This window comes from Pteropus alecto, unplaced genomic scaffold, assembly GCF_000325575.1.
Source record: "Pteropus alecto unplaced genomic scaffold, ASM32557v1 scaffold12, whole genome shotgun sequence".
Lineage (NCBI taxonomy): Eukaryota > Metazoa > Chordata > Mammalia > Chiroptera > Pteropodidae > Pteropus > Pteropus alecto.
Window position 1 is genome coordinate 3,994,688 of NW_006432669.1, and position 11,161 is coordinate 4,005,848.

The 11,161-nt window shown below is 30.5% G+C and overlaps 1 protein-coding gene across 2 annotated transcripts in view; it reads right to left on the bottom strand.

Annotated features, from left to right (window-relative positions):
• Positions 1 to 814: 814 nt before the first annotated feature.
• FAM76B (family with sequence similarity 76 member B) overlaps positions 815 to 11,161 on the bottom strand; it is a 17,628-nt gene continuing 7,281 nt past the window's right edge. Inside the window, exons 6-10 of one of the 2 annotated variants that reach the window (XM_006907490.3) lie at positions 9,565 to 9,612; positions 9,300 to 9,380; positions 8,509 to 8,641; positions 5,678 to 5,779; positions 815 to 1,168 (exon numbers count right to left, since the gene is read on the bottom strand). In XM_006907490.3, the coding sequence (XP_006907552.1) occupies positions 1,079 to 1,168; positions 5,678 to 5,779; positions 8,509 to 8,641; positions 9,300 to 9,380; positions 9,565 to 9,612 (454 nt within the window). In that variant the 3' untranslated portion in view covers positions 815 to 1,078. Of the gene's footprint in view, positions 1,169 to 5,677; positions 5,780 to 8,508; positions 8,645 to 9,299; positions 9,381 to 9,564; positions 9,613 to 11,161 lie in introns of both variants that reach the window. The other variant, XM_006907489.3, reaches the window with a different exon arrangement.

Sequence of the window (11,161 nt, forward strand, 5' to 3'; positions counted from 1 at the left end):
CTGCAAAAAAATTATAAATTTTTAAAATTTTTATAAAAGAAAAATAAAGCAAAACATGTAACTTACAAAATATGAACATGAAGCTGTATCACGTAAAAAATAAAATTATTCTATCAGAAGTAATTTAAAATTAAATCTTTGGGGAAGTATTGTGACATAATTCAATGAATTCAATGACCAATAGCTTCCCGTATCACACAAAAACAAACCACAAGATCATCTAAAGTCTATATGCATTATCAGTTCTTAATGCAACCTCAAACATTTTACTAGCAACTTTGACTTCCTTTTGAAATAGGCTCTGTACATATGCATTTATATACAAACATTTATTGAACATGATTTTAAAACAAACTATGTACAAAAGATCGGCAAAAAAAACATTAGGTGGCAAAAAGGCACTTGTAAGTAAAAATCTACAGTAGTTTTTACAAAACAAAACACATTTTACCTTGGATACTGTACAATAAACATTAGTTCCTATGCCAATAATGAAAATACTAGTTTACTAGCTAATGTTAATGATCTAACTTTTAAAAACATATTTACATATTTTCTGAAGTCCATTTAATAAAAGCACCATGATTCTTTTCTAAATTTATGTTGATGCAAAGTGAAAACACAATTACCAAAAAAACCAGTGTTCACCATTTTCCTTGTTTAAAAGGTTTTGTATTTCTAAATTAAAAACTGTTTATCTGAAATTAGCATAGTGTAAAACAAAAAAAACAAAAACCCTGCTTCTCTGACTTCTTAAAACCATACCTACCCTATTATTGCATGTTGCATTTTATAAAGAGCACTACTCATGCACTCCTTTACAACTGTTTAATACTATTGCTGGCAAAAAAGTTCCTTGATATCAAATAATTAAAAAGTTACTTCAAACCAGTTGAAGCTTAATCTGAATGTTTTACAACTTAAAAAATGCTGTATATCAGTTACAAAAGTGAATAGGAAACACGCCAATTCATTTGGTGTGCAAAAATATTTTCCCACTACACAGAATTTAAGAGCTTCACAGATACTTTTTTTTTGAATTTACATTTTCAGCAGAAACACTAAGTCAATAACCTTCTCAAGGGGATGTTAATATGCTTCCACTTTTGTCAAACTTTTTACCCTTTGATAGTGCTGCAACCTGTTTGAGTAGTTCTCTGTTTTTGGCCTGTGGGAGACAGAAACATTTATGATTAAAAATGTTTGAAATATCATGAAGTCATGCTGAAGAATACTACTTACTTAATGCTGTTCTTTTCACTTATAGAACAAGATTTCACTGAAATATCAACAGAGATAAATGAGAGAGTATATTTAGGTTCATCAATTTATAATCAGTTACAAAAAAAGGTAACAGAGTCAATCTGCATAAAAATTTTAAATAGGGAAAAAAATATTTGGCTCTTTATTCTAAAAACATGAAAATATGAAAATAATTTTTATTTTACAATAAGATCAAATGATTCAAGTGATGATTTGGGAGAAATCAAACTATACAAAGTCCTTTATTTGATGTTCACTTATTTACAGAACAAGTATAAGAAATCATTTTTGCAAAAACGCTATCACTTTGCCACAGTGACTCAATCTTCTTAATGATGTTTAAATGTTTTTTTGAAGCACCCATTGGAACTGCCCTTTCTTATCTTATTTTTGCTCCTTTAATTGCCCTACAGTCACCAGGTACTGGCTTTGATAGAATTTGAGCATCACTGTTTTCAGTTTTATGAAAGGCTGAAATTTTTCTTAAAAGGTTCAAAATTTCACTTTGTCATCTACCTGAATTTGCATTTTATTCAAATGTTCCATCCACCAATGACAAAGACACTGTCCTGAAGCTAACGCACTGTGACAATTACTAGTGTTTAGTAAGGAAGACTGTAAGTAGGGATCCTTCAGTATTCAGAATATTTTTATATTTTGACTGCCTTTGTCTCCCTACGCAATCCCTTCACTGTGGAAATGTAGATAATAAGGACCTTCCACATACACAAGCATGTTAATGATCAAAAACTTTTGGTGTTTTTGAGCCAAAATGGGAAGAGTCTTGACAATAGTTTGGAATCTAAGCCACTGTCCTAAAATAAAATTTTAAAAGGTATCAATCTGGCTTATGTTTGAAAACAATTTTCCTTCACAGGCCTCAAGATTTTTTATTATCTAGACAGACTTTTTTTAACCTCGGTGCTTCATCTTCTAATTTTAGCCTTTGTATGGCAACATAACACCCTGCCTTCTCTGTATACCATCTTAAAGCAGTTTCATGAAACAGAAATCTTTCCAGGCTCTGTACTTTCACTCCCCCAACTCTTCTTCAAATTCTCCCTACCTGATACTTATGACCTCCAAAATACAAATCTTAGAGCAATCTCATATTTGCTAATCAAACCAATTTTTATGTTCGACTGCACAATAAACAGCATTTCTCTGTTCACAGTTTTTAAACAATTAAAGTGGTAGTTAAGTGTTTTAAATTCAAAATAGAAATGCATCAAAAATTTAAGAGTATTTTATGTTCTCTTTGAAACTAAACAGTTTGAGACACTCAGAAGATAAGTCAATGAGAAAGCCTGGCAGTAGAAGTCAAGTGAGCACACTCTTGATCAATTGGTTTTATTACTCAATTAACTAGTCTTAGTCAATGTGGTAGTTTTAAATTGTTTTCTTTTTATTGTTAGCTAAAGATTATTTAATTTATAACCATAATATCCTTACTGGATAAAAAAAAAGTATCTTATAAAACAAATTTAAAATATAAATTAATGAAGGGCATAAAAAAAATCTTTAAATTTGCCTCAAAAAGAGCTCCATCAGATCTATAAGTTACTTTTATACAAAAGCATTTAAACCGACATACCAAATCATTAGAAAGCTAATGTTTAAGTTTTTTCTAAATCAAGAAATAAAAAAAATCAATGAGCTTATAATTTTCATATTCTAAGTATGAAATACTAGAACTCAAATATTAGATATTAAAAGCAATTTTTTCTTATTAATTCCCTAGCAGCTAACTTTCAATCTGCATTTACATATTTGGTCTCCTAATCATGTCGCTAATAAACTTATTTGTCAATAAATTATGTATGAAAAAAGTGTCTAAGAAAAAAAACAGTGCATCAGTTGTTAAATGGAGAGAAGTTCAAATGTCTATTCTAATATAGGTATGATAAAAAATATATTTTACAATGCAGTATTTAAACACATTAAAAATTTTTATACTAACGTTACTTATCATGCACACTCAAAAATCCATTCAATTATTTAAAAAGTCTTAAGCAAGTTAAGTTAAAATGTTTATAGAAACAGTGGCCTAAAGGAAAGAATATATGTATTAAGAATCACAAAGATTCTCTTTTGAATCTTGGTTCTGCCACTTATCTGCTATGTAACCTGGAGTCTATTTTCTCATATGTAAACAGAAACTTCACCCACAAACAGGAGTTGAAAGAACTAATCAAATATATAAAACACTTAGCCTAACACAGTGGCTTGTACATAGTAGGCATTCAAATGTTAGTACCCTTTCTCCTTTTATCAACTTATCTCCTAAATTAAAAGTATTTTTTTTTTAAATTTGGTATTCTTGATACTTTAGATAATTTTGGTTTTATGGGATGTTATCTTTTGGTGTTTTGCCTAATTTTTTTTGTGATGCTCAGTGCTTTTTCCCAGGTTTGATAGTTAAAAATGTTTTGAGAGCTATTAAAGCAAGGTAAATTTTCTGCTATAGGGTTCAGTTTTGTATCCAAAAGATAAGGAAAATAGTTAACCATGTTTACTCATCTACTAGTACCTGCTTGCTAAAGATAGTAGGGTTTAACAGATAATACTTAACTGACAGAATGTCTCCAGCAATAACACAAAAGATATAGGGAAGTGGTATGATAACAAGGATAAAACAGAAAACATAAGTAACCTGAGGTAGTGGAAAAAGTGCAGAAAAGGAGAAAGTGTAGTCAAATCAGAGTCAGAAGATGCAGGTTTCTCTGTCACTGCTAATTATGTGAACACAGTTTCATACCACATAACTCAAAGTTATTTTAAGGCACAAATAAGACAGCCTATGTAAAATCGTATTGAAAATGTCGTTGTATATAAACACTAGTTACTGCTACTATTCCATTGTATATAAACACTAGTTACTGCTACTATTCCATTATATGAAACTTCAGCTACCAACCAAGAGGAGGTAGGCTTAAGATGCCTATCAGGCTAAGATGTCAAAAAGGTTCCCCTGTGCTTACAACTACAAAATAAAATATCAAGCTACTCTTTTGAACACTGAGAAGTACTAAATGTTATCATATTGGAGTACTGTTTAGTTTTTCTGTCACTTCATTCTGGATTTACTCCAGAGTTTTGGTTATACCACATTAAATCAGAAACCATCATACAAAAGATTATATTCCCAGGTAATGATTCAGCATTAATGACTTAATGAGAAAAAATCAGAATATCATAAAACTAATTCTTGCTAGTGGATGATGAATAATAATAATGTACAAGAAGTCCGATATGGGCAATCTCTTAGGACAGAGGGCAGATACATTTCCATAAATCACCACTCATTCAACAAATTATTTGAATGCCTGCTATATCCCAGATTCTATGCAAGGTTTCTCTTCAAAATTCTTTGTAATAGTAATTATCAGTGTTAACAGTAGGCAACCTGTACCTCGAATTTTCAACAGGGTCTTAAATCCACTTTATAATCTTACTTGATTTAAGCTACTTTCAAACAAATATGATGAATACAAAACCAAAAGATAGAAGAAGCAAATATCCCTTGATGTTAGATTGTTAAAAACAAACAAAAAACAGGGCAATATTAATTCTTTCCTTTCCAAGCTGTACTCTCCCATCAAGAGTCTAAAGTCTGTGTGCCAGCATCTTCTATGCTTTTGAAGCTTCTGAAAACCTTCTTACCCAAAGATCTAATTCTACAGATGTCAGAATGTATAAATCAGTAGAACACATAATTAATTTAGTGTGGTCTCATTTCTAGATTTCTGAAACCTAAGTGAAAAAAAGCTTAAATAAGGAAATGATTTATATCCCCATTGGATGTTCTCCAGCTCTGCATGCCAGACATCAGATACTACCCCCTCTTTGTAACTGGTGACTCCTAGCTACACCATTCAGTTGTCCTCTATATTGAAATGCTACTGAGTATATACACTTAGCATACTCTGAGGTTGATCTAGATGCTTTGCATCACTGAATGCAGCATAAATTTCCTCCACTTGAGGTCCCTGAAAATTGGTTTTGTACACCCGTCTCCCACCCATTATCTGAAAGGAAATAGGAAGAATGATTGCACAATGTACTAAAGACCTTATTTTCACGTTAGTTTCATGAATCTGATTTTTAACTGTTTGCTGTTCACTGATGATGAATTGAACATACTGCAATGATATTCTTCTCTGAAAACTCCACTTTAAGTTTAGGCAAAAGTTTTCAGAATTAATATAAAGTAATTTCAGAATTCCCTATCAAGTAATTTCAAGGAATAGCTTTTAATGGGAGCAGGATTAAAAACTATTACAAAGCCTAAAACAAAGCTAAAACTGTACCAAGTATGCATAATAAAGAGATACCAATATCAGTCTAAGATAATGAATACTATTACCAAAGTTTCTTTCCTTGCCTAATAGTTTACATAAATAATGACATTTACCTGAAGTTGTTCCACAGTTTCTTTGTGAGCTTTTTCCATACTGTTCATCTTTGTTCTCAAGTTTGACTCTTGGTACTGAAAGTCCGCCTTTAGTTCAGTTAACTGAGAAATTAAAAAACAAACACATATATGTATATGTGCATATATATATATATATATATATATATGCGTATATACATGTATATATGCATACACAAACATTTTAAATATTCTTCACAATAAACTCACCATTATAAAAGTGGAAGATGTTAACAGCAGTTTCCTGAATTTTATAACTTATCTAGAATTTGTTTTGTAAAATGATGAATTCTATCTACTTAAGCAGTCTCATTTTAATATTAAAATAATATTGAACCATCAGTAAAACTTCAAAGAAGTTGCTTTTTTGTTTTTATTTAAAGGTAGCTTCATTAAACACAGTTTGGCAACTGGTATGCCAACAGGAAAGCTTAACAGCTAATACCTTGGAAATGCTTCAATTAAAATGTACTTTATGTTATATAAAACAAAGTAAACAATAAAACTGGATTCAAGTTAAAATAATCTTTCCATGATTAAAAAAAGTTTCACATGGGTCAAGTACAAAGAGGAACAGTCTTATGAAACAAGAGCTATATTGCTTTCATTTGAAAATAAATGTCCAGAATTATGTATCCAATTCCAACTAAGATTTGAGGTAAAGATGGAGAACAAAGCACAGAAATACAACTAATATGGAACAATAAAGGAAAAGGAGTTACTTTAAAATTTGGGCTAAATTAGACAAATGTTAAGAAAAAAATTCAGTGATTTGAGGAAGCAAAGAAAGCTATGTGACAATTTTCCATAAATATCAATGACATACACACAAATATAGCATCTCATGACTTTAAAAATAACTAAAAAATAACTTGATATTATATAATTCCTTCATTAGAACCATGTATAAGAAAGCTTCTAGTTACTTTTAAATGGTTTTTATTATATAAGCTTTAAAGGTTTGCAGTTCTTTTTTGTAATTACCCAGTAGCTAGTTAACTGAAAGATGTGCAACAGCAAAAAGTCATAGTGTCTTGTATTATTTTCTGAATAAAAGCTCTTGCTTTTATTAAATTCAAAGAACTGTTGAATTCCCTTTTCTATATTACAAAAGAATTCCTGTACCGAAATGACAATTCACATCAGATCAGCTAAGATAATTATTCTCATTACTATGCTGTGAGTTGCCTCTAGATTATGAATTTCTGAAAGATAAGGATTATTTCTTATTTATTCATCTTTGTATCTTCATGATCTTGTAAATGGCTGGCTCTAGAAGCCACTAAATAAAATGCAATAAATTCAAGAAAATAACTTGGTCATCTTAGATTTACATTCTAAGAAAAAGTGTAAATATGTAGCTATTTTAGGCTTATTATTATTAATTTCTTTATAATACCACTAATTCCCATCCCCATTAGTGTTTTTTAAGATAAAAGGAACACTAACAAAAGCAGAAAACTCAACTAAGTTGACTAATATAGAATAGTTATGCTAGAAAAAGTATCTTAAAAAGTCAAAAACATCGATAATTCATTATTAGTTGGTTTTGGAATCATTGTTATAGTAAACTTACCATTTTATTCAACTTTTACCTTGGTTAATACAGCTATATCTGTCTTTGTGCAATAGAAATATCTCTAAAATTCTGAGCATAGAACAAATTTCCATAAAAGTTCATTAATTAAAAAAAATCCTGCAGTTAATCAAAAATAACCATAAAAAACAAGACACTTATAACTACTCTATTTTTAGTGTATGTCAATCCTAAATTTCCTATTCTGAATTTGCTTAAAGTTAAGGGACAAATGTATTAAAATTAAATCTACTAAACAATCAAGGTGTGGAAAATTTAACACCAAAGTTGTTGAATGCCAGAGGTAAAAGCCAGCTCACACAGAAGCACTACTATGGACACATAGAAACAGTTCATGTACATATTTATAATTATGTGTTGTTTATAATTTTAAAGGGAATTTTTCTTAAAAAAAGTTTTCCTATTGTATAAGATGTTTGAAATAGGTCAAATTTGATAGTCTAGGGCCATAAAACAAGTACAAAAGTAGGTTCTACCCTCGAAGATGACAAAACACTAGTAATTGCAGCTATGAACACTGACACATGCCAGGAGCTATAGCAAGTACTTTACATTTTTATTTAATCATAACCACCACCCTATGAGATGGTATTAATACTTTCATTTTTTAAATGAGAAAACTGAGGCCCAAAGAGAAGTTCACACAGAAAGTGTTAGAACTTTTCACTAAACAGATAACATATCTGATATTCCCCTTGATCTGATAATCACAGTCCCAATAAATACTTAACTTCCTATAAACCGATCTTAGAAACTTAATGCTAATCATTCCTTAAAACACAGGAAATTCCCACAGCATTACTTTTGACCAGTTATTTGATCTGGATTGAAATACATACATGATTAGTACATCAAAGACTAGTTTCAATTACTTTCTTAAATCACAAGAATTCACATAATATTCTATTTAAAACTATTTTCAAATTAAGACATTAGAACTATTTTAAATTACAGGTTTACTGAAAACTAATGTTCAGAAATTACTACAATTTGAATTACCTCTCAATTAATTCTGAGAACAAAAATTTAGAAAGACTATTTTACCTATGTTCATTAGATGGCATAGGTTCCAATTTGAGCTTCTGTAAAATGTATCTTTAAGAATGATGCACAGCAAACATTACCAAATTATTAAAGAAAGTTTAATAAAATTTGCTATTATTGAAAAAGAGTCATGATGTAAATCTTACCAGGCTTCAGTGAACCTTGTTCTTACCTTTTTATCTTTTTCTAAAATGGTCTGGTCTCTCTGCTGTAAGAGACGTTTAAGTGACATCACTTCTTCTTTCAGTTGACTTATAAGGACAAAATTGTCTGTTCCCCCACTATCTGCTGACTGATTTATAGAGCTACTAAAAAGAGAAAAGTAAAACACAGTTAAATGAAGTAGAAGGAAAATTACCAGGTGTTCAAATTGCATAAATTAGACAATTCCACAAACATCCTTAAGGCTAATGCAAAAAAATATGTACCTGACAGAAATGGATGCAACTGGCAAATTACCTTACTAATGGCACACATTACATACACCTGCAGAAATATAATTCAGTATTAGCTTTTAGGGGGTCAATACTTCTAGTGTAAAGCAATAGGCAGCCAATTTGTACAGAAACATCAGCAAACTTTTGGCTAATGAACTAAAACAAAGTCACACTTGCTCATACTACTTTAAATCTAAAAACATTTTCCAAGCAGGTCAATTTAAAATATCACAATTAGATTTGTGTTTTATTGAAGAATAATTAAGATAAAAAGAATGTTCTCTATTCAGATTTGTTTTCCTTTTTTCAAAACCCAAATTTATTCCCCAAATAGAACAACATAGTTCAGTGCCACTTTCTTATTGCCAAAATTAAGTCAAAAAATTTGATTATGTTTACTCTTCTGGATGACTCAAAGAAGTCAATGTAGAAGATATATGTTTCTATTCCTTCACCTAGTAATAACTGACAATCAACCATAACTGTTCAACTAAGGTGAATTTTCACTAAAGGAATTCATTTTTACCTATCTCCATTAGATGGCTTAGATTCCAATTTGGGCTTTTTCTTTGGAGTTTCATTCTGAATTGCTGCAGAGGATTTATGGCTGAAACCAAACATTAATAAGAATAATTAGAGTAAAAAGGGCTGAGACACCAAGTGGCAAGTTATTCTGCTTATATTACCAAACATCATTGATTTTTTAAAAACCTAAGTAACAAGGTTAAAGAAAGGTCACATTAAAAAAAACTCTTTTTGAAATACTTCAGAAAACATGTTAACATATTTACCTCTGTTTCCACAGTCCCTGCTCTTGTTCTGGACTCAGATTGCTGATTCTGAAAAACGTATAAATGATATCTAATAACAACATTTATTTAATACATCTACATTTAACAGCATTCTTCTCAATGAAATCAAATTATGTATTTTAAACTTTTGTTCAGAGAAAGGCATATTCAAGTTAGTTTTCAGACTAAGCTAATATATACTGAATATGTCACATCCTAATAAGATCGATTCTAATCAGATGACGACTAGCTATCTTAAGTTCTTCAAGAAAGGTACAATAATAGCGACTGAATTTTATTTTAATCAGGACTTCCATAATTCAATTTAACATTATACTAAGAGTTGGGGTATATGACCATCAAAACCACAACAGGGTTCTATAATTATAAACTCTGAGAATTATCCTCCTAAGGCTGCACTTACTATCTCAGATAGAAAATGTTCTCTCTTTAGTGTCAAGGACTTCCTAATAAATCCTACATGAATATTCTACCTTTGGAGTAAACTCAAGTTGCTCAGAATCACATGTCAGGTTAAACCAGGAAATAATGTCTTTCTTTCATAGTTTTCCTAAGAACTCTCTCCAAAGTCTCTAGATCTTTTTTTAGTCTTTTTTTTTTTTTTTAGAAGTCATGCTCAAAATATTCAGAAATTTCACAGTAACAACTGATTTAACTTTTACTTACTTCTCTTCCATTATGCCATTATACCAATATAACCACCTAATAATGCATTATGAATCCTACAAACTTTCCCCCTATACTGGCACATTAGCCAATTCCTCATTAACCCCTAATTTATTGACTCAACATGTATAGAGCATCTCCTATGTACCAGATAGCATGTATTTACGCAACAGAAGAGATGCTAGAAGATCTGAGTTGCATGACCTTTTACAAGTTACTTAAAATTCCTGAGCCTCAGTTCCCTCATCTATGTACAATACATACCTTATAGAGATATGAAAATTAAATGAGTTATGTATGTAAAAGCACTTAGTACAGTGCTGGCATATACACAATAACTAGAAATATGTATATATTTGTGTGTATAAAATTTACTATTGTTTTAGCTGTAGTTTTTTGAGCAAAAGTGTAAAACAGACCATATTCTTAAAAATCACCTCTAAATAAATACCAGATTGGGGAATTAATTCTATAGTTCTATGAACCTGAGTTTTTCTTTACTTGTGGCAATGAATGGCAACCTTACTGAGGAATTCAGCTGCCATTTTGTTTCTTTTAAACATTTTACTATAAGCTTTAACAAGTCGTATAATTGCACATGAGTCAACAGCACTATCCATATCTCAAGTGAGAACAATCACAAAATAACGATTAAAGAGAAACAGAATTCTCATTCTTGCTTTCTGAGGTAGGCCATTCCTGAATCCAGATTGACCTGAGTTTCTTCCCTCCCCTTCCCCATCATTATGTATCATAATATGTATGCTCCTGATAATGGTTCGAATTATCGAACTTAAGACAGGACCCCACAAACTGGCTGCCTACTTGTCCAATGGTCTATATCCATCAAATACAAATTAGTACTTCCTAAGTAATCAAAAAGAAAAAAAATGTCAATACCATCCTCTTT